This window comes from Pagrus pagrus (genome assembly GCF_965226575.1).
Source record: "Pagrus pagrus genome assembly, chromosome: 22".
Lineage (NCBI taxonomy): Eukaryota > Metazoa > Chordata > Actinopteri > Spariformes > Sparidae > Pagrus > Pagrus pagrus.
This window is the reverse complement of record NC_140204.1, coordinates 8,853,265-8,865,051: the sequence shown is the minus strand read 5'-3', so window position 1 is coordinate 8,865,051 and position 11,787 is coordinate 8,853,265. Positions and strand designations below refer to the sequence as shown.

Genomic DNA, 11,787 nt, shown 5'->3' with positions numbered 1-11,787 from the left:
CACAGCTGCAGTCAGATCTGTCCGACGCCACTTCCTGAATTTTAGCAGAAAAGAAATCTGTTGTGCGATGTTGATGTGGAAAGACATTCAGACAAGAGACTGAGAGACAACAACAACTTAGCAAAATCAGAGCAAGAGCAAGAAGGAAGATCATTTGTCCAGTTATATTCAAGAAAGATCCCATCAGGACTGCCTGCTTCTGAAAACATGTCTGACAAAACACCAAAGGAGCTGCAAGTTATCCTCTGCGACATGTGTACAGAGGAGGACAGGAAACCAGCCCGGAAGACCTGCATGAAATGTGAGATCTCCATGTGCGTCCAGCACCTCCAGGCCCACCTGACCACTCCTGTGTTACTAAAAACTCATCCTCTGACTGAACCCATGGATTTATGTGCCATCACTAAATGCCCACAACATGGCAAACTCCTGGAGTACTACTGCCTGGATGACATGACCTGTGTGTGTGTTTCCTGCGCCATTGAAGACCAGCACCGCCTACACAACATGAAGACCTTCTCCACAGCCCACAAAGAGCTCATGGAAAAGCTCAACACTGAGCAGCAGGCCTTACTGGGGAAAACTGATGATGACGATGTGAGTCTGGAAAAGTGGGAGAAGAGTGAAAGGGAGAAGCTGGGTCGCTCTAGTGTGCGTCTCATTGAAGGTGTGACGAACCTGCGTGACATGGCCCTGACCAGTGTCCAGAGTTCAGTCTCTGCTCGTATGGTGTCTATCAAAACCAGCAGGAGCAGCATGCAAGCAGCACAGAACGAGAAGGACACCTTCAGATTCCTGCAGATGTATTCTCAGGTGCAACAGGATGTGGAGAAGGCCAAGGCTGTGGACCTGAGAAAAGGGTTGGAGCCTGGCAGTGATCGTGACAAACTGGTTCAGGAGATAAGAGAGAAGGGTGAAAAGATGGTGGAGCAAGCAGGCCACTTCTGGGGATCTCTGTTGACTCTGGTTGAACCAGAGAAGCTTGTTGCAACTAGTCCAGACCTGATCTTTGACCCACAGACTGTGGACCCCAAGATGTCACTGTCTGATGACAAAAGGAAGATTTTCTACCATAGTTGGATGGGGAAAAGTTCTGCTCACACATTTTACATTCAGAGCTCTGACGCTTCACAGTCTGTTCCTAACTTCTACAAATGGATGATCAGCCTCTCCAGCGACTGTGACTGGACCATTGGTTTATGTGACAAAAACTATGTGAAGGGGTTGAAAGAGGGAGATGTGTATGGTCTTTGCTGCAAAGGTAACCAGCTCAGCTCTCTCACAACAGAGTATCAAGAGGTTCCTGTAGCTCAAACTGCATTTGGCATGAAGAAGATCTTTAATCAGCCTGGACCAGGGAATAGGAGGAGTGTTAGGTCTCAGGTGATCAACCCTCCAGGTGAAAATGTTGCACGACTGCAAGAAGTGGAAGTGGTATGGAGCTTTCCTGACTCATTATCGTTCTTCAGTGTGACTGGCCAGCATCAGAGAAGAAAAATAGCTACAGTAATGATCAGCTCCAATAACTGGAACCCAACCCCTTTTGTTTGCTTGGAGGTGGAAGGAACAGAGATGAGCTCATTTAACTCAGGTGATTTCTCATTTGGAGGTGTAAGTCACCGAAATAGCCAGGATAAATGGAAATGCTCATGTGGGAAGGTTTACGATGAGACCAGTAATGCATACGGTCATGGGGGGTTCGCTTACCAGGAGCCTTCTCCAGCCACCTGTTCTTGTGGAAAAGTTAAAGGTGCCTTGCGCATCACAAAGGTGATCTGTGAACTTCTGTAGTCGTCAGCCATGTTGTTGTCTGTAGCCCACATCACCATGTACTCGTTGACACATTGTGAATCATATGTGAATATATATATGCATGTCAATGCCTATGAATCAGTCCCAGAATGTGTTTTTTCTTGTGTTATTCAGTGAGTTTAAATGTCATTGATAAGTGCTAAGTTACAGTAAATTTGATATAGTGTTGTCACAGCAGAGATCTCAATAATATTCACAATGCAAAGAAAGTTTTAAGGGGCTTGTGTGACTTCTTTGGTTTTGCTCTCTCCCTTTGGACTGTCACGGAAAATCCCACCCGATTCCTTCACAAAGAAATTCACCTTCCAGCGGCATTGAGCAACGTAAACATATCGTCTACAGGCTTGTATAGTCTCATTTTTCACGTCACCTTAGAGTCTGCTCACATATGGTTAAAAAAATGAGGCTGTGGATCTGAGAAAAGGGTTGGACCTTGGCAGTGATCGTGACAAGCTTGTTCAGGAGATATAAGAGAGAAGGGTGAAAAGATGGTGGAGCAAGAAGGCCCCTTCTGGGGATCTCAGTTGACTCTGGTTGACCCAGAGAACCACCAGGAGCTCGTAGCTGTCGGCATCAGTTCCTAACTTCCAGAGGTGGATGGTGTCTTTCCCAAGACTCTGACTGGACTATTGGATTATGTGACAAATGTGTTAATGTGTTATGAAGTGCATGGCTACTCATAACTTCTGCAATAATGGCAAAAGTATAGTGCCATTACAGCAAATATCAGTAATGGGCAAATGTTCATAATACATATCATACACAGTATAGGCAATGTAATATCTTCAAGTGAATATTTTTTTGGGAGTTGCTTATATTGCTTCTAATATACACGACAGGTCATTTTGTTTTAATTTGAATGTTTCTACTGTTTATGGCACAACATTTCAAGGTGTTTGTCTCCATCTACTGGTGGTGAATGGGTAATTGCTCCAATGTCGTACAGTTTATGGTCAGAAAGGCAACAAGGAATTTGTGTCTTTGGTATTGTACATACATTTTAAATGATCCGCTTAATAATAAAGTCAGAAAAATGTTAAGTTGTGGAATGTTTTTATTGACTGGCTAACACATGAAGAAAGAAAAATGAATTTAAAAACTGCATTCTGATTTTACATTTGGCCATTTTCACACCAAAGTGACGGTAAAACATGAAATAAGACAAGTCAGCTTGAAATGGAGTAACAACAGATACTGTGTGAAGTGAAACCCGATACTAAGGCTGTAAAACTTCCAAGGCTAATTCCAAGGCATCACCACTTTATGTAAAGGCGATCACAAATCATGGATTTATTTAACTATGCACATCACCAACATTAACCCACACAGACTTTGGTATTGGTCAGGAACAGAGAAAAGCTGCATATACGTCCATACTGAGTAACACCTCTGCTATGAATTCAGCACTTGCTTACTATGTACTGTCTGTGCTCTGGTACTGTATTCTAGCATTCAGCATATACTGGTCCATTTATAAATTCTCCCAAATCTAATTCACCTACTATGTAATGACTGTGTGACAAAACATATCTATGAGACAATAACAGAAACTACATATTAGATCAAACTACAAATCATTAAAGTGCAAAACTTACCAAGTAACGGAATGATTGAATTTCTAAAAATAGTTTAGTTTTCTGATTAGCCACAGCTCCTGCATATATATGTAGGGTTTTTAAATAATTTAAGACATTAGCTATACTTTTATAGAAAGGCTTACAGTAAAATGTCGGCACAGAGCATAGACCATGTTGTAGATACTTTTTTTTGAGACAGCCACAGATTTGCATACAGTTTAAAAGAATAACTAAGGACCTTGCATTGGAATGATGCGACAGCAGACATGCCTTACATCTTTCTGTCTAGAGACACACTGACCCCTGAAACACTTTGTGGCTTATATGAAAAAAGTGACATTCAGAGTCAAAAGCGACTCAGAAAAGTATTTCTGTTAATGTCAGTTAAGTCATAATTACAAGTCAAGGAACCCTAAGTCCCAAAAATAACTAATAAGGATAGGAAAAGGGAAGTATTTAAGTATATGTCTGGTCACCTGTGTTTACACATCGTCAATGCACAAACAGGATCTGGGAGTCCGACAGGCAGTGTTGCAGACTTATGCATCGACCGCGCTACACTCAGCTGTCGTTGCCGAAGACAGTGTTGAGCTGTTGGGTGACCCTGATGAAGGTGGTCCTGCGGCTTAGCTCCTTCAGTTTGCCGGCCCCAACATAGGTGCAGGTGGATCGGACCCCTCCCAGGACGTCCCGTATTGTCACATCCACCGGGCCTTTGTAAAGAACTTCGACTGTCTTCCCCTCCGACGCTCTGGAGTCAGAGGAGATGGTTTAAACATGGTATAGTACGAAAACACCAATCACCACTCTGCATTATAAGCTTGGCGGTTAATGCAGACACCCATGAACATAACTGAATCTGACCTGTACTCAGCCACGCCTCCTGCATGTCTCTTCATCGCCGTGTCGGAGCTCATTCCGTAGAACAGCTTGTATTTCTTGCCGTTTTTCTCAATAATCTCGCCCCCGCTTTCCGAGTGGCCGGCAAGCATACCGCCCAGCATCACAAAGTCTGCTCCAGCACCTGAGTGCACACGGAAAGAGCCAAAAAAACAGTGAGAGGACTCGTTTGAACAGAAAGAAATCGCTCAAAGAGAACATTCAAACCTACCAAACGCCTTTGAGACATCTCCTGGGCAAGTGCACCCCCCGTCCTGTGTGAAAGAGACGAGAGGAGGAAAGACAAAACAGAGCACCATATTGTGAGTGTTAATCACAGCTGCATGTACATATACAGCCTGGAGATAAAAGATAAAGCTGTACTTTATCAGGAAATACACCATAACAAATCACACTGACCCTGGGACGACAAGAAGGGAAGAAAGGCTTTGAACCAGATAGCTGATAGATGAATAATCAATAGCTGCTATTTTAGGTATCAGTGTAAAGAAATAGTCCTTTTTGCCTAGAGTTAGTTAAGAAGATCAATACTACACTTTCCGATCAATATCAAGCTGAAGCCATTAGCCGGTTAGCTTAGTTCAGCATAAACACTGGAAACAGAAACAGCTAGCCTGTGTCTGAAGGCAACACATTTCATCCACCAGCACCTCTTAAGCTCATTTAAAGTCCTTTAACACTGGATAAAAAAAAACACTAACACCCACTAACATCTGGCTTTTGACTTTAGCTTCGATCAGCAGTGAGGAAATATGACACCCAGGTGGACATGCTATTAAGGGTCACTCACAGAGATGATGTGGCCGCCCAAGCCATGGGCTGCATCTGCACACTCAATCACAGCGCTGAGCTGAGGGTACCCCACCCCTGTCTTCTTGCGGGTGGTACACACAGAGCCTGTGGAGGAAGACACAGGGGCAGGGAATGAGTGTTAAGATTTCTTCTAGCCTGCAGAAAGCCGCATTTGAAAGCATCGTGTGTGTGATCCGTTTGTTCTGCTTAGTTATTTTCAAACACAGTTCTGTAAATTTAGGCTCTTGTACTTGGTGTGAATAATGTATACAATAGTCGGATAACTCTGAGGTGTATTTAAAACATTAAAGTTGACATCTGTTTGAGGTGAAGATATGAGAATGCTCTGTACAGACGTAGAAATGTGTTGCACTGTGATCACCTGGTCCGATGCCGACCTTGATGATGTCAGCGCCAGCGAGGATCAGCTCCTCTACCATCTCCCCTGTCACGACGTTTCCTGCCTGAGCAAAATAAAAGTAACACATTTCAGTCAATGTTAACCTGTGAGCATCCATTCCTTTTTTAGACCAGCATGCTGGCAGTTTAAAGACAGACATCTACTGACCATTATAGTGTGAGAGGGGAACTTCTCCCTGACGTCTTTGACAAAGTGAACAAAGTGTTCGGAGTAGCCGTTGGCCACGTCGACGCAGATATACTGCAGCTCCGGCACCGCCGCCAAGATGGCAGAAATCCTGTCAAAGTCACTTTCACCGGTGCCTGTGCTGACTGCTACACTCTGCGAGATAAACAGGGAAGAGAGAGGAAGTTGTGTTTCAACAAATAGAACAATTAATAAACTCCCTGAAATGAAGGGTTACTTAATAATAAACACTTCAAGTACCTTTACACATTCGGGATGCTTGGTCGCAAACTCCGCCCAGTCGTCGACAGAGTAATGCTTGTGAATCGTGGTGAAGAGAGTGAACTAGTGGAAGAGACAACACATTCGGGTTCACAAAACGTCACCTGTGGGTAACACAATGGCATCTAATGGACAAAACAATAAATTAATCAATATATAGGTGACATTTAATTTTAATTCATGAGGTGTTTCTTATCTTTCCCTGTCTTAAAAGGCAGAGAGGATCCTGAGCTAAGTCATTCATTATCATTACAAGGGTATATTAAAAGATGCTACTTATTAGCCACCAACAGTGGAGTCAGGGAACCACAACTGAAAAGTCTTAATCACATCTTGTTTTTAATCTTGTCTTTGGCGAAGGAGACAAGGAAAGTAGGCCCTGTCCTCGTGTATCAGTCTGGTAGGTAACATAGGGATTATAAAGCATTAAAGTGGTCACTGCTTAGATTAAATTCAGGTGCACCTAGTTTTGTTCAGTCACCTTTCCTTCTGACAAAACAATTAACATTATAATGGATTAAAACCCCAAGTCCTCAATGAAGCAAAAGTGATTCATGTAGTGCATAATCTACCTGGTGCAAAGCCTGGGCCATCTCAAATGTCCCGACAGTGTCCATGTTTGCAGCGATGATGGGGATCCCTCTGTAAGTGCCCTTGGAGTTCCTGAAGGTGTAGCTTCTCACGAGGTCCACCTGAGAGAGGCAGAGACAGAGAGACAGTTTTGTAGATTTGTTCAATTATCAAGGATTATTTTAGCAAATTCAAGTCTTCTTCGTGGTGCACAGTGTATTACTACAGTCACAGGGCAGCAGGAGCCTATAATCTGTGGCCTCAGTTCTCCAACCACATGCTAAAATACCTCACGGTCCACATAGTGGAAACATCTGTATTCAGGTCAGTCAGGTTTCACGTGGAAAATCAAACCCACAGCTGTTTACTCACCTCGCTCCTAGACTTGAGTGTGCTCCGCTTTGGGCGGAGGAGGACATCCTTGAAGTCCAGCTTGATGTCATTCTCAATGCGAGGCATTTTGGAAACAGGATGAACAGGTAGTGTAACAAAAAACCTGTGAAACAGAAGATCACATTTCAGGATGGGTGTTCTTGTGACTTTTCTCTACACACATACGGTCAGCAGCTACGAGCTGGTGTACTGTAGGGTGAGGAAGGAACCCAAACATGCATTAAAAAGATAAATCAGATTTAGCCAGAACTGTAATTACTACCATGTGGAATTGTAATAAGCATATCCTTAGCTAGCTAGCTAGCCGGCTGAAAAATGCCATTTTCTGCAGCTATACAAAACAAACCACACCACAAAGATATAAGCAGCGTTGCTTATTTAACTACGATGTCATAACTCAAGGTTACATCGGTTGAAAGTGCCAAAACTGAAGACATTTGATTAGCATAGCAAGCCGGCTAGCTAAGCATGAGCTACTAACTAGCTAACGACATTAATCATCTTGTAGATTTAGCAAAATAAAGCATGCATTACCTTCAGGAAAGTCTGACTGGTTTTGTCTGTGCCGCTGTTTCCTTCTCCACTGCGTGCGCGGGAAGCGTTACGGGGGCGGACACCAACTGACAGCCGCTTTGTAGTTCTTAACGGGCTTCAGCGAGTGGGGCGACACGCAGCAAAAAACTACAAATGCGAGACTCGCTTTACGCCACGTTGCGCTAGTGTCGCAAGGGCGGTTTTAGGTATTCAGGACACGGCGTTTGATTTACTAATGTTGCGGCGATGTTCACGCTGCTGTAAGATAAAATGTAAGATGTTGTTTTAGTGTTTTTTCTCGACGGTGAATGAAGCAAATGCGAAGTCCGAAGTTAAGTCGAAGCGGAACCGTTGACACGCAGGGAATGAGGCGGTGGGATTCACCGAGGAACACCGGAAGTAGCCACTGAATTTCGAGTTCTCTCTCCAAAATAACGTAGTATCATTGTGAAATCATAGATCAGCGAGCGTTTAATTATACTACAGTTTATTTGATAAAAAAACAAGTCAACAAAGATGCTCATCAAAGTGAAGGTAAGGCAAAGCAAGCAGCAATAAGCTCGGTTCACAGTTAGCCAAGTGTTTGAACAGTTATTACTGAGTTGTTGTCCAGTTTCAATAACCACATTTTCTTTAATCTCAGACGCTCACAGGGAAGGAGATAGAGATCGACATAGAGCCCACAGATAAGGTATATAATCACCATTATTTCCTCATTTGTTCTGTATGTTTTTTTCAGTGTGCGTTTGAGAATTGACCTGTATGTTTTTATCTTTGTTCTCAAACAGGTGGAGCGGATTAAAGAACGGGTGGAGGAGAAAGAAGGGATCCCTCCGCAGCAGCAGAGGTTGATCTACAGTGGGAAACAGATGTGAGATTAAAATGCTCTTTTGTCTTCTCTATCTTTCTTTAAATGGATAAAAGAGGGATGTTGTAGTCGTGATGTGCTGTTAATCTGTGGGATATTATGCATTTTTGTACCCAAACCTGATGCAGATTATTCTTCTGTGACGTTGACCTCTATTGTTGTTTTAAAACTCAAAAATCAGTTAGCCACACTGTCGTACATTCATTTATTATGATGAACAGAGGCACTGTAGTTTATTTTGAGTCGATCCAACACACTGTAGACCATCCTGATGGCGTAAATACTGACTATTCCCCCAAATGCGTATTAATATACAGCTGAAAATAGTCCCAAACAATTGTGACTTGTACTCCTGTTTTAGTAGTGTTTGTTACAAACTACACCACCTAGCTGTTTTGGGAAATTACTCAACCTTTAATAAAATAAAACTGGGTATTCAAGGCTGGTTTGGAAGGTTATAAAGAACGAGTATGCCGGGGGGAAAAGCCACAGACAGACAGGGAAGGGAATTTGAAAAATAATCAATCTCAACATCAACTTTATTGTTAAATTGAAATGTATCTTTTACCTCACCTAAACATGAGATTCATAAAGGCTCAAAAAATACTGAAAACATGTTTAAAAATACGAAAAGCACACCCGGCCAACATCATCCAACCCAATCATCACCCACCAGGTTTATATGGAAAAATATACAGTATGATTAAACTGGTTTAGGAAGAAATTGCTTATCTTTAGCTCTGTAGAAACAGCTTATGTTTGTGTCAGCGTGTCAGGCAATGTCAGTACAACTGTTCTGTCATAAAAAAAAAAATAACACTCGCTTTCCCTTTGTCTTTCTTCTCAGGAACGATGAGAAAACAGCGGCAGACTACAAAATCCAGGGAGGCTCTGTTCTCCATCTGGTCCTTGCTCTGCGAGGAGGACAAGCGCTCCACTCTCCCAGAAGCCAACGCTCCAAGCCTGCATTGTAGCAATCACTCGGAGACAAGCCTTAACCTTTGCGATGCCTACGCTGAGCGGATACACTGAAGAAGACACACAGCCGGGGGTCGCCGAGTCACCTCGCAGCGTTGTAGGCAACACAGAGCCATTGGTAGAAAGAGTTAGATCAGGTTCTACTTGTGGCAGCTATTTCCCTGCAGCCAAAAATGTGCTGGCTGCAAACACTTCCTCCACGTTATTTCATTGCCACAGCAATACACTCCACATGTTAAAGCTGCTCTGGCTGAAAAGGCTTACTTTTCTCAGAATTAAACAAAGCTTTGGCTAAAGATTTACAGCCCAAAGCTAATTTGGCTGCTGCATTACAGAAAACTACTGTACAGTGTTCAAGCAGTTCCCAGTCTCTTTCTGCGGTTTCTTTCTCTTCTGTGTGAAACCACAGACGTCTTCTTTGTTCCTCTGATGGTAAAACAGAGACGACTGTATCTTAAAGATGCTTCAGGGGAACCCATCCCTGGATTACAGTCTTTGCCTTCACAATGTGACACAGACCTTTTCTCCACAACTCACTTAGTATGATTATTTGAGGCTACTGGGTGTTACAAAACTCCTCTTGAGGAGCACCGATGTTGAGAACAGTGTGTTGAACACATCTTTTCACCTTCTGGCGGAAAGTTAAGTGAGAAGATTGATACCACTTTCATATTTGTCTGTTAAATGTAAAGCAACAGCCAGCCAGCAGCCAGTTAGCTTAGCTTAGCACATAGAAAGAGGAGGAAACAGCTATCTTAGCTCTGATCAAGGGAAACAACCAGCACCTCCAAGCTTCACTTATTAACAACTTATATCTTGTTTTTATAATCTGTCCAAAAAACAGTTTTTAAAATGACAATTTGCAGGTTTCCAGAGTTTATATGCTGGATTCTTGAATACTTCTAAGGCAGGAAACAAATGGAGACCCTAAGAAGTTACTGGTCACAGCCAAGAAATAGTCGGCTACATAACAGCCTCTAAAATATGGAATTGTGGGTAATACACTTCGGTGTTTGTACAGCTTGAACACTGACAATACATGTCATGTAATGGCATCTTTCATGGCACTTAAGGTCACATTCGTTTATAAAAATCATACATTTAAACAACAAAGGATCAATAAAAACACCAGTAATGTGACAATTAAGAGCAAGACATGCAATAATCGGAGCGCAACACAGTCAGAGTCAGAAAACAATATTGTTATCAAGATGTAACGTTTTAGTTAATGAGCTTTAGAGAGGCTTTATTACCGGCGCTGGACAGAGCCAGGCTAACTGTTTTTACTCTTTGTTGTAAGCTAAACTAAGCGAACCGTATTCTGGTTGCAGCCTTACCTCTAAAGGACATAGTGGTGAAATATAGGTGTTGATCTCCTCATCTAATGCTCTGCCAGAAAGAAAATACGTGGTTTTCCCGAAATGTCAAACTCTCTCTATGAGGAAAAATGTGTTAATAATCCTAAATCATACAGCAGAGATTGCTTTATACATGCCGAATCCATCAAGTACATGTTTTTTGGTTAAGAAGACGCCAAATAAGGCTGTCTGTCTGACAGTGGATTCAGTTTACATGGATTATTTAGGTTGTTTGTATGTTCAGAGGCGTTTGAGATGATACGTCAGTTCACATATGTCCCAGTTAACCTATTCTGCTCAATACTTTGTCTGTAGAATAAACTTGTGTTGAAAAATGCCTCACTTCTCCCATTCTGCCTTCTTCATAAATTCATTTAGTTAAGTCCCCCTCTCGTCAAAAATGTGTCTTCCTTCTTGCTCCTGCAGTTGAATGTTTGAAGCTTCACTGTGTGGGATGATGTATGTGCAGAGTTTGACACTAGAGGGCTGTTTTCACATTCATCCGCTCACAGTGTGAATTTACTCTGTGCTCACTGAAAATCTAAGTATGAGTGTGATTTATGATATCATAAATAGTTTGAATGGACCTCACAATGGAGTAGGACACATCTTGTGTCCAGCGGTTAAACCGTGTCAAACACACGTTTTTGTATGCCGTCCGTAAAGGTGCAATATGTAAGAATTTTAGTTTAAACAGAATGTGAAGAAATAGCAGTTTTGATGTAAGACGTATTTGTATGGCATTGCAGAGATATTGACTGGAGTTAGCATGCTAACCAGTTAGCCCACGGCTAGTTTGTACCTCAAGAGGTGGTAGTCCGATGGTAAACATCACAGACGCTCTAGTGCTAATGCACTAGCTGCTACAGTTAGCATCCGTTAGCTTTGGTGTCCAATTCTTACATAATGCACCTTTAATACATGTGCGAAGACGATCATTTTTTTCCAAACAGCCGTACAAAAGAGACGTGAAAAGTTTTATCACTTGTGGACATTTTTTTTTTTTATTGTCGTCACACACTCTCAACCAGTATGTACATTTACAGTTTTGACACAAAAATAGTTCGAGAGCCGCGTCAGTCAAAAATGGCTCTCGGTGGACTGCAAACGGCAACTTAAATTAGAGACCAATGTGTA

At 42.4% G+C, this 11,787-nt stretch overlaps 3 protein-coding genes across 4 annotated transcripts; 2 read left to right on the top strand and 1 right to left on the bottom strand.

Moving 5' to 3' along the window:
- The first annotated feature begins 122 nt into the window (after positions 1-122).
- On the top strand, positions 123-2,850 carry LOC311251474 (uncharacterized protein). Its single transcript, XM_084343915.1, has one exon. The coding sequence runs from the start codon at positions 208-210 to the stop codon at positions 1,789-1,791; it is 1,584 nt and encodes a 527-aa protein (XP_084200041.1). The 5' UTR covers positions 123-207; the 3' UTR covers positions 1,792-2,850.
- On the bottom strand, positions 2,849-7,529 carry gmpr2 (guanosine monophosphate reductase 2). 2 transcript variants are annotated; one of them, XM_084343916.1, is made up of 10 exons: positions 7,447-7,529; positions 6,892-7,015; positions 6,522-6,641; positions 5,929-6,012; positions 5,650-5,823; positions 5,464-5,545; positions 5,080-5,186; positions 4,501-4,543; positions 4,254-4,413; positions 2,849-4,140 (listed from the first exon to the last, which is right to left on the bottom strand). In XM_084343916.1, exons 2-10 carry the CDS (start codon positions 6,976-6,978, stop codon positions 3,951-3,953), a joined length of 1,047 nt encoding a protein of 348 aa, XP_084200042.1. In that variant the 5' UTR covers positions 6,979-7,015; positions 7,447-7,529; the 3' UTR covers positions 2,849-3,950. The 2 variants fall into 2 exon arrangements, with proteins under 2 accessions (XP_084200042.1, XP_084200043.1); XM_084343917.1 differs by lacking the exon at positions 7,447-7,529 and adding an exon at positions 7,175-7,384.
- A 320-nt stretch (positions 7,530-7,849) lies between these two features.
- Positions 7,850-10,987, top strand: nedd8 (NEDD8 ubiquitin like modifier). Its single transcript, XM_084343918.1, has 4 exons — positions 7,850-7,980; positions 8,090-8,137; positions 8,235-8,317; positions 9,162-10,987. Exons 1-4 carry the CDS (start codon positions 7,963-7,965, stop codon positions 9,286-9,288), a joined length of 276 nt encoding a protein of 91 aa, XP_084200044.1. The 5' UTR covers positions 7,850-7,962; the 3' UTR covers positions 9,289-10,987.
- Positions 10,988-11,787: the final 800 nt, after the last annotated feature.